This window comes from Psittacula echo (genome assembly GCF_963264785.1).
Source record: "Psittacula echo genome assembly, chromosome: 6".
NCBI classification, from domain to species: domain Eukaryota; kingdom Metazoa; phylum Chordata; class Aves; order Psittaciformes; family Psittacidae; genus Psittacula; species Psittacula echo.
In genome coordinates, this window is record NC_137743.1 from 16,593,614 (window position 1) to 16,621,058 (window position 27,445).

The following is a 27,445-nucleotide window of genomic DNA, read 5'->3' on the forward strand; positions in this document are numbered from 1 at the left end:
CTTCTGTACATCCCTGCTATAGCAGCCGCTGCAAAGTGACTGTATTGTCCTCTAATCTACTATAGCAGTTTTTAACATGCCCTTTGCTTTATCAGCATTTTCACTGACTGGGAAGCCTAACAAGTACCTTTACGTGTGGTAATTTAGAATCAGCTAGTGAAGTGTGGGCATTTATTGGTGTTACAATTTTCAAGATGAAGTCAAAATCTATTTGTTGACATAATTCTTGGACGTGCTTTTATTTAATAAAGAAGAAATTATATACTTAGATTAAATTGTAATTTTTATTTACTGTGATGATGGGAAAATGCAAATGAAGCAGAGAATTTGGTGATTAGTATTTTACAGAGGAGTCATTTACTATAATTATATGTTTTTAACCAGTGGGATTATCATGTTCTGTTAACCAGATTCTTTCCTGACTTCTTGTAGGATTCTGAGTAACAACAAGATCTTATGGTTGAAGAATGGCTCTTTCTTTGGACTGAGATCCCTGGAGAGACTGTGAGTAACTGATCAGCCTCGTTCCACCTTCAATTAAAAAGTCTGTGTATTTAAAATATAAAACCAAACATCAGATAATGAAGTTGAGATGTTCTGAACTGTATTGCACAGTAGAGTTTCTGGGCAGTCATCAAGTTAAGAAACAGCATAAAAATGAGTGAACGGGGATGGATGTGGAAAATACAGGAGAGCACTGCCATCAATTTGGAACTAAAATAAACATTCAGTCAAAGACTTGTACTACACTATGTACACTATCACGGTGAAGACTGGTATATGTAATGGTAACACTAATATACCTGACATGTAGTTTAGGTTATTTAACTCATTGGTCTCCAATACTTCCATTTTAATACTATTCTGATTTTAATTCAATTCTATATTTTAATTATATTCTAAAGAAATTGGACAGCATTTATCACCGTAGCAGACAATGACATTGATAAAGTTCCATGGCCAATATTTGAAGTGGGGAAGAGGAGTTCAGAGCAGCTAATGCATTAGAGGAGGAAATATTTGGAAACTTCAATGGAATAAATAGGCAGTATCAGCTATACTGCAATAACACTGCTGTCTGCATATATACGTCACTTATTTGAGAATAATCATGTGAGCAAGTCTGAAAGGCTGTTTTTTATATCTATCTAAAGCTTATTTTGCCAGTGCATGTAAAATGAGTAATTATATCATTCATATCTTACAATATCTCCTGCAGTTTAAGCTAAATTATGTTTATATTGCTTTGTGATAATGCCTTCAATATGCAGAGCTGTTGATGTAAAGGAGTTGCTACATTCATGAAGGCATGAATATATATGAATGCATGAATGTATTCTACATTGAATGAATGTTACCATATGTAAAAAATTGCATATTAAAATGAACTTTAGCTAATATTTTACTATTTATGTGTGAGATATGCATCCTGTTTATGATTGTGTAATAAGGTGGGTAAGTATATGATACTGAGATATTTGAATAATATAAATGCAGTTTAAAAACAAGCAATGTATTTCAAGGTCTGGAGCAATCTCTTAAGCACCTTGAAGGGTTACGATAAAGCTAACTCTGAACAGTTATGAAAAGGAATCCTACATTTTCTCTGCATTTAGTTAATATAGGCAGCGATACAAGGTATGGAATGAAGAATATTTGTGTATTATAGAATCATAGAATAGTTGGGGTTGGGAAGGACCTTGAGATCATCTAGTTCCAACCCCCCTGCCATGGGCAGGGACACCCCACACTAAACCATGTCACCCAACGCCTCATCCAACCTGGCATAACCTGTTATGCCAGAGTATAATCTGTTCTGTATGTAATGCTGTTTGGCCATGGCACTAATACAAAATCTGTAAGTGGTCCTTGAAGCAAGGACTAGAATTCAGGCAGTGACAATCTCATCAGATTAAGATGCTCTGTTTCTTGTTGTCTGGTCCCATACACTTATTTTCAATATATGTGAAGTCTGTGTTTCAGCTGGGGGGGTTTACAACAGCTGGAATAGTCTACTAGGAGGTGAGTGTGAATGAACTACATATGGACGAGTGCACTTAACCCTTCAACAAAGATTTCCTCAGCTTTGCCTTTTCCACACAATCTAATTCAGAGCAGTATTTCAGGTATCGCTTAAAATGGAGAATCGTCATGGAGCATCAAAATTTACCAACAAGAACTTTTGTTTCTTTTCTGAAAGTAAGTGTAGAGAATCCTGTGAAGTACAGTAGCAGGAGAATGGAGCTTCCTTTAAGATAATGATAAGTTTACAACATCAGGTGCTTAGCATGCAGGATTAGCATTTAATTTGTCTTTGCACTCCTTGTAGTCCTGTTGAGAATGAAAGATTAGTAATGTGTATGACACAGAGGCAAGAATCATGTGTGTTTGTAATTCTTTTGTGGTTACCATGAGTTCATGAGCCAGAAGACCATTAGCTTACATGGAAAGTGAAATCATTCATTGTCAGGCTTGAAAACTTTAGAGGAGAAGAAAAATTTCAGGTGGAACTGAGTGACTTGTAAATTCTGCCACTTTACTATCCTGGAATGCTCAAAAGCTCTTTTTGAGCAAGGAACAGTTTGAAGCCCTACTCCAATATGCTAGTGATACCTTTCTCCTTATTTTGTTTTTCAATGCGTGTCACAACAGGAATTACATCTGTAATCATGGATGTGTGAATCCTCCCAAGTTCTGGTGATTTCTCAACAGCATGTTACATGAGTGAGAGACCTCACTGAGCAGTTGCTTTTAACAAGGACTCCTCATTTTATGCAACTTTAATCAAGCAAACTGAGAAATATAAATTGTTTGCATCTTAACTGTCCATTTTAAGAGTAAGACAGAATCAACTTCTCTAAAACAAAGACTACTGTAGAACTCTTTTATCATATAATGTATAATATAGTGCATTATATATACATTATATGTATAATATAGTGCAATATATATATAGTATATATATAAAATGCATCTTTTTTCAAAATGTAGTTGGACCTGATTTGTATTTATTTCTGCAGAATTCTCCGAAAATTGCATTTTTTTTCAACCATAGAGTAAGTGTTACAAGGTTTCTATTTCAGATTGCCTTAAATTCTGTTATTGCTATAAAAGGAAATACGATACTAGTTTTTTAGGGGTACAACCAGCCAGCCAGGAACAAAGATGTTTGGGGATACAATTATTTCCCTTTTAGTAGTAGACAGATAATCCTATATTTGCTAATACTCTATTAATAATGAAACATATAATTCTGTCATAAAAACTATATAAATAATAGTGATCAAAATAAATACATTTATGAAATTTTAGTGTTTTTACTAGGCAGTTTGTAAAAGTGTTTTGGAAAACACTGCCTTGCAAAAGGTGCTTTTTCTTTATTTTATTTTTTTTTTATTTTTTTATGTGTGTGAACAGTAACTCATGAGTGTTCTATAGAGATGGAAATCTCTTGCTCCCTAGTTTGAGTTTTCTGAAACTAGGAATTGCTGCCTTTTTCTGTTTTGGAAAAGCTGAGCCACAAATGTGTTACAGCATCTGGATCATAGTGCATCTCTGTGCCACTGGGCTTACTTTATAGTACTAACAAAAGGCATTAAGAAGGGAGTATAATTTGCGAGAATAAAATATTCTGTAAATTTAGGTTTTGTATGGTGCTTGGTTATAGAGGCCTTGATTTGGAATAAAACAGAAATGTAGGTAAGAAAATTAACTTTTTTTAAGCAAGTGTGGTAAGGAAACAGTTGGCTAAAATATGAAGAGCTTTGTGGCAGTTCACTGGAAGAGATCTACAGACCATAAATTCTAGATTACAGTGAGCACCTTGGACCCATTTCTGTGATACACTCTGTGGAGATGGTTCCACATTCAAGAGGCTGAGTTCAGTTTGGATCTGCAGCTTGGGGTGAAGACTTCACAGCTTGCAGTGGTTTCAGTTCCCACTGTTTTTCCTGTTCATAGTCACTGTCCTATCTTACTGGGAGGTGCATTGATTGAGCAAGACAGCATCAATTACCATAGGCATTTAAATAAGCTTTTCGCATACTCTGGGTACCATAAAAGAAAGGCAAAGTGGGGTTTCAAAGGGGTGAAATAGTGAGGTAACCCTTTCAAGTAAGTCTCTGCAATCCAAAAGCTCACATTTAGTTAAAAAAGTTTGGAGGATCTCAACAACTCTAAAATTGACTGTATATAATTTGATAGTATAGTTTTCCCATAAATTGGAACAGTACATTAAATAGAAAATCTGTGACTTAGTTTACTTTTTAAAATTATTATTTATTTGTTTATTTTTAACTTTTGGGCAGTGGGGCTAGCCATTGCTATTACCCAAAAAATCATAGGCTAGTGCTGATAACTAAATTACCAGAAGATATCTTATCATGGCAGTATATGGTCTGGACCCTTTTTCGAAGACATTGCAGTCTCTGGATAGTGTGCAGCAAAGTAATATCATTGCTAACAGTTGTGGCAAATCTTTTTATGCTTGAAAATATTTGGTCAGTCATGGTCCACATGATGCTTCTGGGGTCAAGGACTGATGTTCAGCCAGGTGCTTCAGCTGTGCTGGACCTGAACTTAAGATCTATTCTAGGAAATGAATCTCATCCTGATGTCAGCTGGCAAAATCAGTATGTGTCTGAGCTATTATCCACACTACTAGTTTTCTTACCTTCTGCAGCAAGCATTCTGTCACAATTACTTGTGATGCAACAATAACCCCTGTCCTGCACTAACTCCCTATGTTGCCTCTAGCTGGAGGCAACCTGTTGTGGCTTCTTCACTGTTGCCTTCCTTGTTCATAATGAAGTTGATCATTTACTTGCAATTTTCTGAAGTGGGTACATGACGTTTCTGTTTCTTTCTTTCACAACCAAATATACTTTTTCATTAAGATTATAGGAGCATAATTACTTTTGAGACTGCTGTGTCTGTGGCTGAAACTCTTCAATGAGTTCAGAAGCTACTGGGAGGGAAACAGCAAATAAAAATAAACATACACAAACAGACCATGACTGCATAAGCAGCGTTTCCTTGGGAAATCAGGATGGAAGAGCACTAAGCAAGATTACACATATTTTTCAAGGTTGACCCAGAAGGAAAGCATGCAAGACACTAATAATTTGACAGTGACTGTTTTACAGAAAATTGCTGTTATGTTTTCACAGTATTCCTAGACATGTTTCTATTTGCAGTATTCCTAGACATGTTTCTAGATAAAGGAAAATAATACTGAGGTATTTGTAAGAATTTAGCATTGAATGTATTTTTAATTTTTTTTAGCTTTATAAATTAGTCTTACTTAATCACCTGTCACTTAAATTGTGTGCATTTTTATTAAACGTCACTGTATTGTAAAGTTCCCAACTGTGTGGCAGTGCCATGCAGTCACATATTGTCCTCAGTTATTATTAGATAAGATTGCATAAAAGATACTTTTGGTAGATTTCAGTATGACATTCTGCAACTATATATTGTGCTGTGCAATTGAAATAATAACACATTAACTTGAGGGAATGAAAGGGCTGGAAAGACAACCACAACAAATGAGGCCATAGAAAAAACATGTTAAACCGCTGGTATAAAAATATGGTATCTAGATGTTCTTTAGCAAAACTCAAGTGATGAAAGGGTAAAATATAAAGGGTTTACATTCTCATATATCGATGTGCTTCTTTAAACATACAATTTACATTCTCTAAATTGCCGGTCACTCAGTTTCTTTTCCTGCCTATTTTTTTGAAATGCACGTGCACACACATGAAGAAACAGAGATGTTTTTCCTAGGCACTGTGAAGGATTGTAAATATGCTTCAAGGAGTCATTAAACAATTTTATTTTCAATATGTATGTATGCTATCTTTAAAGTGAGAAACGTCACAAATTAAATTTAGAATTATGTGCTCTTTTTTTGGATTATTGTAAAAATTAAAAAAAAAATCTAGTTATTATAAACTAATAATATTTCAGAATGACAGGATCCAATTGTACAGTTTGCAACTAAGGAGTGTGCCACTAACATCATGCATGGACATTTAACAGAAAGTAGATTGGTAATCTTGGAGACCTCAATGACCGTCTTAATTAATTTCAAATGCCGTGTTTAGTGAAAATCTGTGATGTTACTCAGGGAAAGGACAATTTTAAAACCTGTTTCTTAGAGCTATTTGATGTGTGAGTAATTACAGCATGATTGAAACTGTTTGGTTTTATGTAGTTTGGAAAAAATATGGAGAAAGAAAAGTCAGTGCAAGCTCCTTTCAAGTATCTGAAGTTTTCCTGACATTTTTTCTTGTATTTAAAATCCCACATGGATTCAGCAAATTCTCTAGACCTAGTTGATAATGATGACAAACAAGTTCTTTGTTGAAACTCACCCCAAATGTTCTCAAAGAAAAATAATACAAATGCTCCAACCAGTATTTTTCCTTGTCTAGTAATATGTCCAGGAGTCCTGGGGAGATGTAAGCAACTTTTCCTGTAAGATTTCTTGTTATGTTGAAATCGTTTACAAAAATCTTGTTATGCTGCATTACTATTGAGGATATTCCAGTAGGTGAGGATGGATGGGAATAGTTATGGAAAATGATTTTTCTCCTGGAGCAACACTTTACTTTCTGCACATGCTCTAAATTAGACTGAAAATTCATATTCCTCTTGATGCTTGTTGAGCTTTGAGTTACCCTTTTGGTTTCAGTGCCAGATTAAGAGATTGTCTTTCTAATTACAATGATGTTGGTGTTAGCATGAAGCAGGATAGTTCTCTTTGCCACTTCTAGATGCAGCTAATCTAGCTCGCAGGATTTTGGTCGATGTTAAGTATGCTTGACTGCAGTATATTTGTACTAAGGCAATTATAAATATTGAGTTCAAAAAGGAAAGCTCTGAAAATTTATGAATTACCGAAGTTAAGGTCCATGTTCTTCCAGAGATGCATCTACTGCAAATAACAATTTTGAAGAGTTAAAGCTGCTCAGGAAATAGAGCTTTACAAATACAGGAAGGGGTTAAAAAAAAGCTATGAATATATGTCAGGTAGCAGACAGATCAGAAAGAGGGAAGAAAATATTTACCCATATAATAATATTTTTTTACCTAAAATTAGAATAACTGTTTGTGAAATGAACGTTTTTTGAGGCTTATCCTGAAGCATGAACAGAACCAATTTCTGCTACAAAAATTAGTGTTAAGCTGGTAAACTGGGCTGTATTTTTCAGAGTTTAATACATACAGATGCTTAGCCATCCCATATTTTTTGTTGATCATGAATACCATGGTTAGATACTGAAAGACATTTTTGTCTGGGTTTATACCATATCCCTGGGTTAGAACCAGATTTCTTACCTATCCTGGGGCTCTTTCTGCATCCACCATGGCCAGTCTTCCTTTGTGGTGATAACAGCCTGGATGCTCAGGGATTTTGCATCCCTCTGGTGCTTGGGCATCTGCCATTGTGGTAATTTTGGTCATGTCACTCAATAACACCAATATTATGTTTATTCTGATGCAGCCAGAAGATAGAGACATCCAATTAAATGAATGTCTTCTTTAAATGTCTTAAAACGTTTAAAAACTTAATTTATCTATCAATGAATTTTATAACATTTAAATGAATTACTGCTAAATAATTAAATGCATGTCATAAAAAAGTGGTGGTTTTTTTTTTTTTTCCATAAAATCCATTAAGTTTCACAAAATCCAATTTCTATAAAACCATTTTAATACCTTGCAGTTTCAATGACATGGATTGGTGAGATAGACTGGTGTAAATCTGGTATTAGACTGAAAGGAGATACGAAAATGATCCTTGTAGCACCAGAATATCTTCAGTTCCTCACTTTGAAGGTTTCTTTTTTTTAGCATCTGTTATGGATTCCTCATTAACATTTAAAATTTGAGTTGTTTTGTAAATAATGCAAATATACAGATTTATTTATTACAAATAAAAGGTAATGTTGTAATGAAAATTTGCCTCTATCACCTTACTTAGCTAGAATTATCTTATTCATAGTGGGTAATTTCCAACTAACTGTTTAAGTTGGACAGCTTTACAGCTTTACAGTATTTATTTATTGACAGATTTATTTTGTCATTATTTGATCCTGGAAGTTGGCATCCAACTAAGAGTACTTTTTAGCTAGTATGTCTTTTACTTAAAGGAATTAATCCTTCTTACTCAAAAAGGTGTTTGTGTAAATGGGGAATTATATGCATGCGGTAGCAAATGTGTAACAGTAAAGTAACAGAATACATATTGATGTTAAACAAAAGAGTCATTTGAAAGAAGAAAATCTTTGGAAAGAGAAGGCTTTATTTGAGATAAATGATTGAAAATCAGGCACTCTCTTCTTTTGAATTTTGCCATAAACTTTTTTTTTTAATGGGTAAAAGTCAGCTGTAGCTGTCCTATCGAATGTTCTTGTTTTGTTTTGTTTTTCTTCTGTGAGCAATATTACACTAGAATATGCCAAGCAAGAGTGAATGTAATGAACCAAATCCTGACCCAGCACTAGGAATTTGAGTTTGCAGAACTGATATTCCCCTTCTCCTAGTACTGTCATCACAATCAATATGTGCATGTGTATTTTCTGGGTTCAGTGTTTTAAGTATAAAATGAGAGAGATCCATGGATGCCTTGATTACTGTAGCTTGATGAAAATATCTGCCTGGTTACATAAGCAGCAAGAGGCAACAGCAGACGTGAAGGATCCTTTGAAAACATGAAACAGAAAAGTGGACTTTGAAAAACCGCTGTTGGTCCTCATGTAGACATAAAGGAGTGCAAGTATATCAAAGCAAGCATATCAAAGCACTTGTATTGTAGTCTGACAGAAAGATACTGTATTTTTTCCTCTAGTAATTTGTTATTAACCAGTACAAAATCACAATACTGAATATTAGACATCATATACTTTATATTTTAGACAGGACAACAGGAAAATACCCTCTATATTTACTTGTGTAGAGCTGTTACTGCCATAATGTGCACAAAAAAAAAAAAAAACAAGACAAAACCAAAACCAAAAAACACACCAAAAAACCAGTAATTCAAATAGGAGAGGATGTTTCTTCTTGGATATTAGAGTTCTGTTTAAAAACAGCAGCAATTAACTCTGAAAAATGCATTAGTAAAATCAGTTGCACAGTTTCAGCGCAATGGTCTGGAGTCAAGTTTCTTTCTCATCTCTTCTTTCTACCTTAAAGCTTGTCTTTTGTTTGTCTCCTAACTGCCACATTCTTTTCTCTGGTTGTTGCTGTATTTTTTTCCCTCTGATAGAAACAACATGGGTTACCAGGCCATGTGTCTTTCCTTTAATTTTGTGCTTCATAATGAGACATAAGACTTGCCAGCCCTGCATTCCCTCGCAGGCGATGCTCATTGGCGTGACGGGTGTTTATGCCATTCTGAATGTGCTGCTGGGATTACATTCCTTCAGTTCTGGCGTGAAAATACGGTTTCAGCTTGGGCACGAAGTTGCCAGCTGCTGGTATGTATGTGGTGTAGAGCCAATATTTAAGACTTCAGTGGTTTGCCAGGTTGCATTGCTGTACTTTTGAGTATAGCAATTTTTTTCCTTGAAAAAACAGATTAATGTTGAAAATGCTAGCATGGCAAAATAAATGTTGTGTGGGGACACAGCAGTTTCAGGAACATCTTTGTCATAGATGTCAGTATTTAATTTCAAGTGTTTTGTGTTCACATAATCTTTTTGAAATGGTGAAGATGAGTTACACCACGTAGGACTGATGCAAGCTGCATATATTTTCCGTAAAGAAATGGCAGACTGGTTGGAGAAGTAGGAAAAATAGAAATGTGGTTAAACAGCTGTTTGATAAAGTCACGGAGCAGCATGCTGGGAAGCCAAGCTGATAAAAATTAGTGTTAGTTGATCAATAATAGCTAATCTTGCAAAGTGAGCTGGAAGATGAATTGATAGCAGAGTCCTTGTCTTCAGTATTTTTTGGTTTCGACCTCTCAGCTGTGGGCTATTGATTGAATGTTTCAAACTCTAGAAAATATTATAGTATGTCTTGTATTCATATGCAATGTGGTCTTTAGCATGTTTACTGTCTGTTGCCTCCTCTGGTAGTATATGTATATGAAATGTGAGACACATCAGGTTCTGAATAGGAACATTTCAACATCATGGTGTTGTTGGGTGAAAGTCAGTATCAGAAGAAAAGCTCTCAACTTCATCCTTCCCTCCCAGAGAGCTTTCTGGACCTTACTGATACCTGGGTTTTTTTTGTGTCTCTATCTTTGACTTGATGTCAATTCAGAGACATTTCTCATTTGCATACTTACAAGGAAAAAAAAAAAAAGATTATATATGTAAACTATTCTCTTCCAAAAAATCTTGTTTGTAGACTAGCCCGTGAGGACTCTAGTGAAAACATGCTATTGCTCATCCATATTATGCTAGTATATAAATCCTCCAAGGGTACCCAATGACCCTGGGAGCTTGTTGCCCTCCCAGATTCTGGGGATGCCTGCAGAAAGCATAGCTTGTTCTCTGACACTTGCATTTCGTCAATAATCTCTGAGAATGGGGAAAAAAAAAAAAAAAAAAAGCAGAAGAAAAGAAATAGAAAGAAGGCCTATGTTTTATGCCAGTTTAGTTTAAAGAAAAGAAAAATCCCCAAAATGAGTTGTCTGAAGTAGTTAGGAAAGCTGATGTAGTATAACAGCTGCGGGCAGTTTTTCTCCCCACTTCTTAATATAGACAGAATTGATTAGTTGGGTGTAGTGTAGCTGCATGTGTCAAGTAGGTACAAAATGGTTGTTCTCACGAGAAAATTGTATGCAGACTTAGCACATGATAAGCTGTCTTGTGTTAACACAAATTGCCTCGTTCTTGAAATGGAAAGTGACTGGGGGAGCTATAGAGGATGTTTGTGTAGTCTGAACTATGCACATATTCTGTGGAAAAAAAGAATTACAAAATTCCTCTATGCTCTACTTTAGAAAGTGTTCTGCTGGGGGAGTACAGGGAGAAACTTTGTGCTGGAATAAGAATAGTTATTTTTATATCGTTGTGAACTTGAAAGAATGAAGCAAAAATTGATCTGTTGAATGATAGTGAACTTTATCTTGTAGAAATGAGCATTTTAAGTTAAAAAGAAGCCACTTGAGTTAGCATAATGTAAGAAACTTGCTGAAGAATAAATAAAATGTTTTTATCATGCCTTTATAACCCAGAAAACTGCCACAGGGGCATCTTGAATCTCTTAAAATCAATGTCTGCCTATGAAGAAATATGAAAGATGCTAAATCAGGAAAAAATACTTTAGTTGCAGGTATATGAATACCCAAAATTTATTAAAAAACATACCCTTTCAACTGTGACTGTAACACATTTGCTATGTTGCTATAATTAATGGCTAATGAAAGAAACTTTTACGGCTAATATGTGTTCCCCAGACACATGGTGCATTTGTTATTTTCACCAAGTGTTCTTTCTGGGTTTTTTAATGTTCAATATTCACATTTGTTTCTTTATGCAAAGTAAGTTAATACTTTTTTAAAGACCTTAAAGACATGCTTTTCAGCAGAAATGGGAGTTTAAAGTACACTGTGTTCGGAACAAAACAGTGTTTTCTGTACTGTGTCAGCAGCTAAGTTGAGAATTTGATAGCTTTTTTCCCCTTTGTACAATTAATTGCTTTTTAGGTATTTCTGAGAAGTGCAAGTGCCTCACAAGGGACAATTCTCCCATTTGAGTGAAGTTTGAGTACTGCATTAAGCTTTCCTACTGTACAGTTATGTGAACTTACAAAAATATTTAGGAATGTAAGACCAGAATGGGTTGCAGGCAGGCTGAGTTTCCAGGGATAAAAAGAAAATTTGTTCAACTCTCCCTCTCATCATGTACACCATAAGCTAGCTGCTCCATTAATTGCTTTCCAGCACTCTATTAAGAACACTGAAACTTCAGTTCAAAATAATGTCCCTAAAAATTATAACGTGTCAGAAGAGAAGAAGTTGCAATGTGTCACAGTGGGTTTTATAAACATTTTCCTTTTACATGTCTCTGCCACTGTAACCAATAAATCCCTATCAGTCCAAATGTGACAGTTTCTTTGACCATGAGTAAGCCAGCAAGGGATAGCAACACCGGACACTTGAAAAGTTTTTGGTACCAGACCAATTCAGGTTGCCAGTGTAAACTATCCAACGCTCTTACTCTTTGCCTTTTTCAGTGAAAAGAGAGGAGTGGGGGCAGCTCCCAAAACTATGTGCTCCATCAAGCAAGAAATAAAAAAATATTGCTGGTTCTTGCAGGTGCCCAGAGAGGGCTCAGCTGTGAATATGCAAAAATTCATGTCATAAACTGCACTTTCTAACTGTAGTAAACCTCGTCCAGGCATAAACCCCCTTCTGTAACAGTTTCAAACTGCATTTTAAACAAGCAATTTGGAGGCTGCTTCAAATCTCTGTTTCTTTAATAGCTTAACATTTTTTTTTTAATTCTGCTTTTCCTAATCTGGGATCTAAATGTACTCATAGCCTATTTTTATCCATATGATCTTGTAGTACTGTTGTCCTTTAACTTAAACTAACCCTTTTCTCTTTGTAGCATTCATCATTTATAAACAGTGGTGTAATGTTCACTTTCCTAGTCTAAGCAAATCAAAAATATGATAATCTCTTCATGATATCATGAAAATAACTATGAAATGTATATATCCTTTATAAAAGTATTTATGGGCATAAAGCCTGAAATGCATCTAGAAGTAAGATTTTTATCTGAAAAGATTTATTTTTTTATGCAATGACAGTGTGCTCTAAAAATGGATTTGAATCCAGTTTATTGAATAGTCAGACAAATACAGTTTCAGCATACTTTAACATTCAGAAGTGATGTTGATGTTGTAAAACTCTTACACAGCTGAATATAAAAAAGACCCCTCTGGAGCATCTATATGCAGTAAATATCCTTGGGAAATTCACTGGGACTTTAGGACTTAGGAAGCCTGTATAAAGCTGCTTTCTCTGTCTTGTGTAACCAGGCAGTACAGACCAAATTGTCACTTAGACAAGCTCAGTGAAACTTTAAAGCTTCCTGCTGATGAAATTGAAATGTTTCCTCCTCTTCTTCCAAATTTTATTACTGGGTGCGTGGGGGAGGTTCTTTTCTTTTTGCCTCCTCTAGAACTGACTATTCAGTAAATTGATTTTCTTTTTTAATTATTATTTTTATTCAAACTGTCACCTGCACAGAGATCGAGGGTAAAATACAGACCTGTTACAAGCCTTCTTTCCCATTTTTCTTGCATTCATGTGTATCAGTAGTGGTTTGTGATGTTTGTAGTTTATTTGTATAAATCAAATTAAATGCCTTTTCTTCAGACTAAACAAGACATTTCACTTATTTTTCCCTATTGACTATGTTGTTACACAGCAGCTGCTCCCTTGTTTTTTATACCTACCTACTCATGTAATAAGATTCTGTCTTACCGTAAGAGGAAACTGTACCAGTTTTCCTGGTAAGCTAGTCATGTTTGAAAGCAGGCATGGATCCTGTTTTCGTTACTGGGTTTACACAAGACTTATAGCTGGGAAGGGCAGACAACATATACACTTCTTTGTGATCCACTGTCAGACATTAATGACATGGATATTTTCTGAAACCAGAGCTTTTCTGATGACCTATTTAAGTCCTTGTGTAGTTCAACAACATTTAAAAGATGGTATATGAAAAACAAACCCTAATGAAGTGTGGTGAGCCAGCAAAATGCAGACAGGATCACACAAGGTATTATCAATCTTGCAGAATGACAGAAAGAACCTTTTATACTGGCTTACAGATTTTATTTTCAAACTTTCGTAATAGACTAATGTAAAAAGAGTAACTTGTGATAGCAGCTGCTGCTGACTTTCCTGCTTCAATCCACAGGCTGAACTAAAACTAGAAATGGTACTTCTCTTGTTTCAATATTGTGATAGTAGTAGATCTGGGTGACTTGTATCGATCTTGACTTTGAGAATAATCCTTTTGTGTGCAATATTATTTCAGTAGTATTACCTCTAGCTTCTAAGCTGATGTTCTGACATTAAGAATAGCAAAATCATCATGAATTTCTGAAGTAGAGCTACATGAGTAGACTGTTTACATCAGGTGCTTGCATAAATTCAGGTTGGCTAAGTATAAACTGAAAGATGAGAACAATACTGCCATTTTGGCAATATTTACTCTAAATACAATTACCTTTTATTTCCCATTGAAGTTTCAAGCTCCTATGTGAGACAAAATGAGGATGGATTCAACGAAATTAAAAAAGAGAGTGCATGTGCACGTATGTATATCAGTGCCAATTTGCCAGCAATGAGCCTGAAGGAAGGCAGCCAGCCTGCTCCACCACTCACCCAGAAAGTCAGCAGAACAATCAATCAGCCAATTACCCAGCAAGCCATCTACATCCTGGAATGCTAAAAGTCAAAGCAATTTTTCTTGTTCTTTATTTCCATTTCTCCTTTTGCATGTCAGCTATTCTGTGCATTTCTGTGTGTTAAATTTTGGAATGTGTTAAGTCTTGTTTTCTGGCTTGTTCACTTGTATTTTCCTAATCATGTATTTATTTCATTTTATTCTATTGCTGAAAATAAGGGATTTCTAAGTGTTAATTACTATTATACGTGCTCATTTAGTTTTATCCTACCTGATTTTACAGAATTAAATTGAAGATGGCTGTTTTGCTTCTTATTTGCTTCATTCCTAATGATGTCAGAAAAAAGACTTAAGGGAATAATGCAAAAAGGGGCTGACAGAAATGCAAAATGAGGCTCTGCTGCAGGTTGCTATCCTCTGACCCCTCTTTGCTCCCTCCTGCTCCTTTCTCAGAGACAGAGACAATGGAAATGGTTAGAACTTACCATACGTTGCAGAGGAAGGCTACAGTTTGGGTAAGGAAAATATCTCTATACATGCATACACGCATACACCACCATTTGAGGATTTATGCTTCCTGTTTCCAGGTTCTTTTATCTATTATTGGCAGGTAACCTTCATCAGAAGATATTTTTAAAAGCTGATCAATGATTGTCATCGCAAAAGTGATTTGCTATTACCAGAGCCTAAAAAGTGTCACTTATCTTAACCCAAACAAACCTCTCTCTGAAGTGATGCTGGGGGTCAGTGTAGTGTTAATATAACACAATTTTCATCAGCAACAAGTACATCAGGAATCATTTGATCTGCATGATTTTTGCCAAGAATAATGCTCAACAATCCAGTTTCTGCAGATCTCCCATACTTTTGGATTGCTTTGGTTTTTTTTATATGATAAATCCACTCTTGATTTGCTTGGTCATTGCATGATTAACACAGGTCATAAATTCCTTTTTTGAGAAAAAACATCTAATTTACTGCACCATGGCACTCCTCTTAAATATGTTTTATGCACTGTTTTTAAACTGTTTATTGTATAATGGAATTGGATACCATATTTTTCTAGAATGGAATAAATACTGTTATTAAAAGTAGTGTTGCCATCCTTCAAGCAAATATAACATTCTATAGGTTATTTGCTCAAAACTTTCTTTTAAAAATCTTCCCAAATGTGAATTTGCTTCTGCAGTGAAACATTTATAAGGTTAAAACTTTAAGTTTTAGATCTTTCTTCTCTTTAGCTATACGAAAATCTCTTCCAAAAACTTAGTATAGATTTGTTCTAATTCTATATTTTTAATTTCTAGTGCGAATAATTTAATCAGATCTTTTGATTGTTGTTTGGTTCATTTTAGGTTAAGCCAGTGGTTAACTTCTTACAGACATTCATTAAAAAACAGCTGGGTTCTTTCTGAGGACAAATGGAAAAATGTTGTGGCCAAGATTTAAAGAAATTATGCAAAATTGTTTGTTTGTTTGTTTGTTTTTATCCACTCTCCTCTCTCAACACTGTTATGTTCAGATTTGAAATATTCAGGATTTGTCCCTGTGTTTCAGATGTGAACTTGCACAGTTCAATAATGATCTGGTTTCCTTTGGCTGAGATGCAAGCTTTTAAACAATATACGTTACATTTGTGCAAAGTTTTATATTGAGTAATGAAATCAATGATCTAAGAACATTCACATTATATGTGTGTGTGTCTATCATATCTAAACACTGTGGAAAATATCCAGTAAAAGTAATTCTAGAAGTAACTTGCTGGATTTGTGTACATAAAGAAAATAAAAGAAAGCAGTTCAGAGATATGTACAGGGCTCTGGACTATAATTAACAATAGTGTGTATGGATGAAATGCGTTGATAGTAAAATTGGAGCTTCATCAATTGGGAAATGGAGTATGAGAATTCTGATTGTACATGATGATGGAGTTACAATATCGGTGGTTTAATATGCCTATAAATAAATATTTAAAAGTTGACAATGAACTCAATAGAAAACATTTCATTAAAACAGTTCTCATATGAAAAAAAAATCACCTAAAAACCTAGTAGCATATTGTAACTTAATAAGTTTTGCGAAAGCAGCAAACCTTTGATCCTAACCAGTCAGGCAAAAACAAGGTATTTTTTAAAAGTTCAAAAACTGAGGAAAAAATAAAAACCCTAAATAAAAGAAAGATAAAAGATTGCTGTATGTCAGAGTTTGGTCTTGTGGTAAGATAAAAACTTCAATTTCGGAGTTCTGAATGACCTATTGTATTGCTAATGCTTAGCAATACAATAATGCTTAGCCGTACAAGCATTAATTGCTAAAATACTTATTTTGCTACAAGCAAGTCAGATTAGATAATTTTAGCAGAACAAGAAATGCTAAGCATAAATGATAAAATCAACAATAGGACTGTAGATTTATCTGCCTTTTCATGTTGATTTTACTTGGTAAAGATTTTTAAGAAATAACGTTTGAAGGGCTACTGTGACTGTGGGCTATGGAATGGTATCATAAAGAACATGGGAATTTTCCTCATGGTGATTTATCAAATACCTGATACCAAGAGGTATCAACTATCCTCTTGAATTTTTCTCGGAAATTCAGGTGTCGTAATGGGAATTGCTCTTGCTGTTTACGATATCCTTGACAACAGCAGTTGTTAACTTGTGTCTGCACATGTTACGTGTGGGCATAAGCATATGAAGAAATTTTGTATAATGCTGTGGAATACTTAACAATAAACATGCTATAATGACAAGAATGTACAGCAAAGTAAGCTTTTACTGAGTCAAAGTTTAAGGAATATTATTGAAGAAATTTACATTGATAAATTTGCATTTTGCCTGTCTTCCTAAAAGTTTGTTGCTGCTACCATCTAAGTTGCATGCTTTTGTGACTGACACTTATTGTAAGTATGTGGTCTAATCTATTTCTCCTAACATAGCTGTAAGATATTGTGAGCATGAAAATTTGTGGGAAGAATAGTATTACCCATTATTAATATCTAACTAAGCCTGACATGGTAGAGATGTGGTCATTCACTACAAAAATACTCTGTCTTCCTGGGGAAAATAGTGAGATAATTATCTTGGGGTATAGAGAATTCTAATGCCAAATAATTTTGGGGAATGAAAGTCAAACAGAGAACACCAAATATTTAATAATACAGGCACATTAACCAATATCAGGGAACCATGCATGCTCAACCGAACTGGAGATGAAGGTGATCTTTGTAGATGGGAATATTGTTATTAAGACTTAAAGCACTCTGACTATGGCCTGTGCTTTTAAAAAGATTAGTGGAAAGTGTAAAGGAGAAGATAAAAATAGCAAGAGAAATGGAGTGTGAGATTAAATAAAAATCAAGATGGAAAGAGCAGGATTGGAAAATTTATTTTGGTACCACAGTAGAGAGAGCTTGGAAGGATGTAAGTACAGGACACCTGTGAATGAGTGATGGGATGCTGATAGCAACACACTGAAAGGGAGGGTACCAAAGAGCTGCTGAAAAAAAAGGAAAAAAATTCATTGCTCTAAATCTGCTTAAACCATAGGCATGTGGCCTTACCTGAGTGGGCTGACTATTCCTAGCCTAGGACAGTGCTGGAAACCTGTGTTTAGATGTTTGTTTTGGGTTCCTTATCCCTAGAATGAGTGGTGAATAGTGCAGAGGGAGCCACATGCTCCACACAGCAGAGGAGGAAGTAATTCACATTGCGTAAAAATAATATGCTTCAGATTGCATTGCAGGGCACTGAAGGGGCGGCCTGGCCAATGAGCGATGGTCTGTGTTGTATTGGAAAAAAATGTCTTGGAGTGTCTTGGGAAACAAAAAGTCAAGTTGACAATTGTAACCCCTCTGAGGGCAGTTCTTACAGTTACTGGCTTTCTTGCAAAACTTCTTTTGCACAACTATGCCAGAGGTCTAATGACATGTAACTTGGTCCTCCCTTAGTCCCCAGTACAAGCTTGGGTAGTTTGCTGAGGGCTTGCTTATGCCTGTCTGTCTTATGTCTAAAGTCATTGCTTTTTACCAGATAGATTTTTGGCAAAGAGAAAAATAAAGGAACCCCTGTAAAGTCAAATGGGTCATTTGGACCAGAGAAGAAAATGACAAGGAAAAGAGCAGCAGAAAGCTTTTCACCTTTCCAGTGAAAATAAAGTAACAGGACAGGAGACCTCAACATTACCCTGCTTGTGAAACACATCCCCTTTATGTCTGCTCTTAAAGAGATGTTTCCACCTTTGAAACACAACAGACCATAGTGGAAGTGGAGTGTATAACCTGCACCACAAAAAATTATAAGAAAGAAAAAATCCATGAATCCTTAAACAACGGGTAGATCCTACTGAAGTTGTAATTATCTTAGGCTGACCAACGGAAATCCAGTGCTGAGCTTTCTGTGTTCAAACTTTCAACTTAATATAGGGAGGGCTCTTTCCCTTCCCTAATCCTTTTTCTCCTCTTCTTGTCTTACTATACTTTGCAGCTAAGGAGCCATTCAGGATGCTGCTCACTGACAGCTGTGTGATTGCAGAAAAGATTTGTGACTAAGGGGCATGGTTTCATTTTTTGCTGGGGCAAGAAAATGCAGAAATTCAGAAGTAGGAAATGGGTAGCAGTTTTGAATATGAATTGCAACAGAAATACTGATTTTTCATCTGTTCAGACCTTTGTTAGAATGGCAGGCTTTTGCTGCAACTGTGCTTTGGTGTTTAAAAAAGGAGGCTTCTATCTCTCATGAAAATGGAGTCAGTTAAAAGAGTGAAGTATCTTCTCTCTTTTTTAATTCCTTTTTAAGAGTTCTGGCTGAAACACTGGCCACATGTGCATTAAAACTATAAAGTCCTTATGAATCTTTAATAAGATAATGTTCATGTGCGTACAAAGTAGATGGTTTTAACAGAGGCACCTCAGTTACTTTTAATTTTGTTTCCCTCACCATCCACCAAATACCTCAAGGGCTCCGTTCTGCATTCCTTACACATTTTGCTTGCTCTGGACCGGCTCTCATTCACATTAATTGAAAGACATCACCCCCTTCCTCCCCAGAAAACCCTCACATGACAAAACCGAAACTCCATTTAAAACCCATTTTGATCTAGAAAAGCATGTAAAGAGTTTTTTTCTTGATTATTCTCTGTGCTTTTGGTACAAGTTGAGGAACAGCTTGAAGAGAATTATTGTAACTGCAAAAAGGGAAACCTTTTAGAAGTGATCAAACCCTGTGTTGTGGTGGAGCTAGTTAGTAATGATATAAAGTTTCGTTATAGTTGCTGCTGTAATTAAGGAGGGGCCAGCCTCAGAGCTGGCAAAAGCAGTGAGTCTTGTCACCTCCTGAGAGGTCAGAGAAATGGCAGATGTGAGGGTGCTTCTTGTTGCCTCCACATGGGACTGCGGGTAACAACCTCCTTGTTTTGATTCACTATTGGAAATAATAAAGGTCACTGCCATTAAAAATAGTGTACACTTAAAAGGCTAATCTTGCAGGAAGTTCTCAAAACCTGCTCAACGTGGCTTAACTGGGAGTTTAGTATAAAACTGATGAAAAGGTTCTCTTCCTTGTTTCCAGATCTTTGTGGTGAATGCTGTGAACAGCCATAGGACTGCATGAAGTCCCATACTTTTTATCAGTTTGCTTTGCTTAGGAATGTTGTCCTTGCTTCATTGTCTACATTTTGAAAAGATGTTCACCTTAAAATTGGTTTCTATTTTTAAGGAAAGGAAACTGAATAGAGAAGTTAATACACTTTGAAGTGTAACAAGAAACATTTAGTTTGTGGTGATTTTGTTTTATTTTTCTTAGATAAGGTTTCACAGTAATAAACATAATCACATTTGTCAAGATGGATATATCATACAATGAAATGTAAAAAAAACAACCAATAAACCTTATACTTATTTTTATCTCTGAAGAGAACAAGAAACAGGTTCTTTTTTCTCAAATAACAAGTTGTTTGCAAAAATACCACTGTGTATATTCCCAGAGTCTCAAAATGAGCCTTGACAATAGAATTGCTCCTCTATCACTACTCTTAAAATCAGATTCTGAAATCTGTTTGAAGTCAGATGTATACAGTTTCAAGTGTAGTGTGTTAGAAATAGATATAATATTTGGAGCAATACAAGTTGTGAATACACCGTGTCTTACAGTTCTCCCATTTCTGGTACAGGAGGTATCTATTAAATGATAAGAGAGTGGAAACAGGGTTGTTTTTCTTTTTTGTTTAGTGTGACTATGGGAGTAGAGGATCTGCAGCCTGACCCCTCTGTAGGTATCCACCTCACAAAACAGGACTCCAGCAGTGGATTACATGTGCCTGTGGACACTAAGATGGGAACCTTTTCTTTAAAAGGGTGGGCATTAGCAAAGCAACAAACTTTGTTACTTTGCATATATGCTTGTCTCTAAGCAAACTGTGTTCTGTTTGGTAACGGGCAATTTGTGTCTTTGAATAACACTTAGAATCCAGGACACATGGACGCTGAATGTGTGATGGGATTATGCATCCTTGTGCATCTTTGTACAATCAGGATTAGGTGCCGTCCAAAATTAGCTTGCAGGAGGTTACTCTGAGTTTGTGCTAATCTTTCAGGGACTGTTTCAGGTCTGAGTAACCTGAAAGCCGCGAAATATGAATACATGAAACTTTATTTGCCCCCAAGGTGCCGTTTAGCTGTATCCTTGCACCATCCCTTTCCCAAGTCTTGTTATGTATGGTACCATGCTGTGCAGAGATGAGAGAATTTAGTTTGTTTGCAAGTTTATTTTTATGAAATTCATATAACACTAGAGCTGATAAGACCTGGAATGGCTATGACTTAAAGAAATCAGTACTTTGCACGAAGTTCCAGGATTTATGCTTTATCTGTAAAAAGAGGATAAACACATGGAGCTCAGCATGTCACAACACTGACCGTGGATAAACCGCATGACACCACGCAGTAATGTATTATGCCAGCTGGAACTGCTGGCAGACAACTTAATTCAGCCATCAAATTGCAACTGAGGTTAATAGTGGCAACAGCACTAGGCCATGCAGCTGCTGCTGTCTGTGGAAATTTGTCATATGTCAGTAGGTTGTCTTTTAAATGTTTTGAAATGCCAAAGAGTTTGGTGTGTGATAGACCCTCTTGGGTGTGTGTTGTGCCAGGCTGTATACAGTGTTTTACTAGATACTGAATTACAACCCAGATTTTCAGGGAAGACTTAGTATTCCATGTAGTCCAACACAAAGGAATGAAAAAGTTTCTTTTTTTGGCAAAACTTCACTTTCTTTTGCCTAGTGCATACTTGGCCACCCAGAAGATAAAGCTGATACTGTAGAAGTAATAAAAGTAGCTTCCCTTACAGGTTTGAGAGTTTTTCAATGAAATATTTATTTTTGTTGCTGTGCTATACAGAAGGTTTTTGCACAGACAGTGTGTTCTGTTTTTCTCACATCATCAAATGTTTAATGTACAAGCTGTCTGCAGTAAGGATAGAAAGCTTGTGAAATCCTTCCCTATTGCATGCTACAGTTTTAGTTCTAAATATTTTCAGCTCAGTGGTGGCTTTAAATCTGGTGGCTTTTTATTAGTTATAAGCCACAGAGCTACGTTGGTATTAATTGGTGATATCCAGTACTTCTGTTGTCTTTGCAAAAAGGTATTTGGACTGTTAACTGACCTAAATAGTTTCTCATCTGTGTATATGCTCATATAGCAATGCAATTTGATAAGGTGGAAATTTAAAATAAGACCCTGTCTTATAAACCAATTAGCTCTGGATTTTTATTTTTTCATAAGTGTATTTGTGGTGCTCTGAATTCAAGGAAATAAAATCAGGAATTTGTTTAATTAAAATGCACCACTATAGCAAGAAGTTACATGTTTTCCCATTCAAGCTGCTGTTTAACTGTTCAAAACACTGCAAGCAAATAGATTTTTTAAAGCTTATTACATAAATTTTGATTATATGAACACTAAGAACACGTGGCTACAGCTTTCAGCTTTCAGTTACACATATATTACAGTAATACACATAATACTAGTAACAGAATACATTATGTAAATAATATATAACGTAATATATACAATGCAATGTGTTAATGTTGTATAACAGTGTCTGTGGATACCTAGGAGACTATGGTTTTATAGATAAAATACACATGCCTACCATTTTCCCTTCCCTGGTTTCCCAATAGAAGTGAGATTTTCACTGACAAAGAGTGCTGTTCATTACCAAGGTTGCAAATACAATTCCCAGAAGTACGTACACTCAAAATGGTATAACTGTTGTGCTAATTTTCAGTTTTTTTTTTCTTGAGCATTTTCTCACACGAAAGCTCACCAAACATAATGCAATAAAACTCCCTTTATTTGCACTCAGGCTAATTTATAGCAGACATCAGGGAAGATGTCCACTTGTAAGCAAATTCAACGTCCTGCAAAATATTCTGAATGACTGAAGCAGCTGTGTACCACTCGGGCAAGAATGCATTGTCTAAGTGAGGAATTTTAAATTAGTCTTAGCTATATATACAGTCTCATAAAAGAATGTAGTTGGGGAAGCACATGGGAACACAGGGCGTGGAAAAGTGTATGAGTACTTTCTTTGTGCTCCCAGCCACCCTCTCAAGCCCTTCAACACCCTCACCTTCTTGCCGAAGTTCCAGGGGAGAACCGACTGATCACAAATAACAAACATTTTACATTTGGAAAATGGGGAAAACTGCTGGTATTACTTCACATATTGTTGAAGTTACCACTTTGGATATATTTTTCTCTGCAGGATCTTTTGCCCTGTATTCGGTGTTTTACTGGTCAAATTTAATTTGGAAGTAATGGAGAACAGAATCTTTCCTAAATTATGAAAGAAAGAGAAAGAAGGAAAAAGTCTCTAGGAAGAACTTCAAATGTGAACATGTGTGTGCCTGTTTCCCTATAGTCATTAACAGGGTGATGAATGTAATGCAGATTCAGTTTTAAAGTTGCTGAAAGATTCTTCAACTCCAGCCATACTCAAACCACAGGAAAGCATTGTTCACTGAAGCAGTCTCTATCATCTTCTCTTTTGCTGATTGCATTTTGGGTTTAGCAACTTTCCTAGAATCATATATTCCAAATCAGATTTATAGTTGCCATGTTATCAAATAAAAAATTATCCTTTGCGTTTCTTCTGCAAGATCTTTAAAGAAAAATGAACTTCTAGTATTAATAAGGACTGCAGAAGTGCTAGCTTTTTTCTAACCATTTTCTTTTACTGCTGAATGTAGGTATTCCTCAATAACTCCCTTGGGGAATGTCTTCTGTTGATGTGCTAAAGAGCATTGTGGAATTCCCATTAATTTTCATTGGTATTAATGATGTCAATCTCAAAGAACATGTCAAATATATAATTGAAAAGTTTATGGAGAGAGCCTTGGTTATGTAAGTTAATATATCATTAATAGGATTTTATATGGGAAAACAGATTGAATTTTATGCTAATTTCCTCAATTTATGAAATCTGTCATGTTACCTTCCTGCAGGGGAGGGGATACTCCCCGCCTTCTATTCATTAAAGGAGTAACTCCTTTTCTATGTGATGTACTTTCCTCCTTTGAGAAAGCTGTCTCTAAAAAAAATGTCATTTTAGGGAAAATGACTAGTGTTTTTCGCAAACCTACATGGAAAAAAAAGGCACCAATTATTGATTTAAGTTCCCCACTACTATATTGAAATGGCACGACTGTAGCAATCACCTTGCTCACTGGACTGAGGTCTTACATATAATGGAAAGTGTTGCTTTTAACATAAAAGATATATTCTGCTTTCTGGATTTCCTGAAAGTACTACTTCCGATGAATACTATGAATGTTTAAGTAAATGAGAAAATGGTTGTTTCTGTGTTTTAGTCTTTCCATTTAAACTTTTTTTTTTTTTGGTGAGACTTTTGTTAACTAAGCTTTTTAACCTTCCTTGAGACTCCTGTATTTTGCCGATCCCTGAAAATGCTCTTCCCTGTAAGTGTGGACAGCTTTTGTTTTTCCATGAGTAGATAATCTGAGTTGCAGAATTCTTTCTGTAATATGTGTTAGTTTGAGCAGAGCAGAGAGTTTATATATGTAGCTATATGACTTTGACAGCTGTGAGGTCAGAAGCAGCATCACAGTTCCATGTGGCACAAAGCTGAAGCTCAGAATGTGTGTGGGATCACTGCTGGACCTGGAATCACTTAGAAATGTGATTCAGAGATAAATTTTTACATAAGTGACAACAAAGCAGATACACATAGGGATAAGTACAGTACTGCATGTAGGCTTCTCTGTCTTTTTGAAAGCCAGTTTGAAAGCCAGGGAAGGACATTGCAAAGACATCTGAGCAGCAACACTTCTGACTTGATGAAATTGGATTTCTCTATATTAAATATATATTATCTCACTTACTAACCAAACTTTCCTGTGACGTTGACTCTGCAGTCCCCTTTGCCCTGGATTAAAGACTGTACCGAATTTGATGATCCGTGGTAGTCAGATGGATATTTACAGGAAAAGGATGAGATGTAGGAACCTATTCAAACTCATCTTTTCTTAGAGATGATGTTCCTTGATAGTAAATCTTTCAATTCTAATAAATGTTTGCCCAGGAAATCTAGTGCAACCAAGCTTCCATTTTTAAAATATTTCACATTTTCCTCTCTTTTTCATTCATCTCTTTTATTCATATGGAATAGAATTTCTGGTGTTTTCCAAAAATTTGTATACAATTTTTCAGGTTTTACTGCCAGTAGGTTGCCACACAATTTAATACTGTAAGTTTAAAAATACAGGAGTTTCCTACATTTCTTTAGGTAAGTATTTCAGCTGATTTATGCAAGATCATAGTTAGTCTTGAATACTCATGATGGTTTAACTATGTTTTCTTTCTCAGTTAATGCAAATGGGAAAAAAGCAAGCAGGTGACTAGTTAAGGTGCAGGGTTGTGGGCAGTTTTCTCTGTGGTGTGCATGCACACAGAGTGGTAAAACAGTGGAGATACGTTGTTAACTACTCCCTTAAAAAGCTTGTGTTGGAACCTGCTCTTGATACTAGTTAACAAGATTGCTTTAAAAAAAATAAAAATAATTGTATTTATGTAGAATTAATCTTTTAATACTTTAGAGATACGGTAGGGAGAGACAATGGAGTGGTTAGTTTTTTGGACATTATTGCTTTTACAAGTTAAATCAATGTCAACATAGAAAATGTAAGAAGTGATTTGTGTCTTTTTTTCCCCAAATATGCAAAATTTAGTCAGTATTTTGTTTTATGTGTGTTGATTTATGGGACTACTATAATCATGTTGCATGGCTCTGTATTTTTTTTCCCTGAAAAGCTAAAATAATTGATGTGTTTCTTCTTTGCCTTCTGTTTTCCTCTATTACCTTTATGAAATTTTCAACAACCATTTGTATTCCCTGAGTTCTCAGTGAGAAATAAATTCTGTAGAAACAAGCCTTAAATATGGTACTTGGTGTGGCAATGCACCTCATGTATGTGCATTGAGGGCTGCTACACTGAATCTAAATCAGAGTTATGAATTTATTCTGGAGCTATGCTCTATTTACAATAGCTCAAAGAGTTTGAAACATTTAGTTTTTTGCCATTCATTAACACTAAACTTATTGAGGTGGTAAAAATGACGGGTTTTCCATTGTGACAAGCAAAATTTTAGCTTTTGGGGTAGGAAATTGTGTGTGCAGTGAAAGTTACAGTAAAAAAGAAAAACTGTGTGGGAAATAATTCTTGATAGTATGTAATATGGAAAATGTGAGAAAAGCACTGTTGGACTGATTTGTGTTTCCTGACCTTTGACACCTTATGTCAACTTGTATTCCATTTCCTGTTAGTGACAGATATAAATTCATTATGCTGCATGGCAATGTAGAGTACTTCAGGCTATTGAATTTTCATCTTCTAACCATGGTTCAGGCTTTTTGCATCTCACTGATGTAACATATTCACAGTTTGCAACCTGTTACTACCTGGATAATGCTTATTTGCCATCTCCTCCTAAACAATCTTCTACTTAGAAACCTCTTCCTTCACTTCCACCCTGCTCCTCTTTTTGAAATCTGGATTTAGCTCCTCTCATTTTTCATAATGATTTTGTGCCTGCATATTTTCAGACAAACTGAATGGCAGCTGCTAGTTTCTCTATATGCCGCCTTCCACGTGAGATGATTGTTATGTTTTCTGCATCTTGGTTTTTAATAACCTTCAGCACTCTGGTTTTCAGATAATATGAAGAAGTACACACTCCAACAGTTTATGTAACATGCTTTGCATTTGGTCTGTTTTGAAAACTTGACTAAATATTAGTTTTGCCACTACCACAGATTTTCATCCATACCACACATTTTAGACTTATGATTTAAAATTTCCCTTTGTTTCTTCTAAACTAAAAAATTAATTTTAGTTGTAATTTGTTCCTTCTTTAAATATAGCAGAGAGAAAAAAGGTCAAGATGAGGGGCAGTGTTGCTTCCTGCACTGAATGCCACAGATGTCTTGGCTTTGTCTAAGTCATGATTGGCCACAACTGAAAAGAGAAAAAGGAAAATGAGAAACCTTTTCCAGTGTTTTATTTTGATTAATAGTTACAGTAGAATCCTAAGCATGTCAGTTAAATCTGTGCACAATGTCATTGTTCAGAGGGCAAAAGAAATACTATCTTTCTGCTGTCTAAAATTGTAGCTTTTAATGAAAAAATCACATATAAAAATCATTCCACTATTAAAATGTACACTTAATATAGAAGATTCTTAAGTCCGCATAAAAGCAGAGAAACACCATGGAGTTAGAAAATAACAGTAATGTTTGTAAATATCTGAATAGGATGATAGAGCTGTGTCACAATACCTGTGACAACAGTAGACATTACATTAGTTGTAGCAAATGTCCACTCTTTATTGCCTTTTAAAAGTTTTGTATTTAACTTTATACTGATTTAAATGTATTTATAATCTTTTCACATCAATGCATTATATTTTATTTATTATCTATTAATTTTATTCATAACTCAATATTTTATTAAATGTGATTGGATAATGTTAAAGT

General features: G+C 35.3%; 1 protein-coding gene across 1 annotated transcript in view; it reads left to right on the forward strand.

Moving 5' to 3' along the window:
- Nucleotides 1-27,445, forward strand: part of LOC308222796 (adhesion G protein-coupled receptor A3-like) — a gene marked incomplete at both ends in the record, with an annotated part of 288,746 nt that overhangs the window by 45,068 nt on the left and 216,233 nt on the right. The window contains one exon of the mRNA XM_080621161.1: nucleotides 433-504. Coding sequence (XP_080477287.1) covers nucleotides 433-504 — 72 coding nt within the window. The remainder of the gene's footprint in view (nucleotides 1-432; nucleotides 505-27,445) is intronic.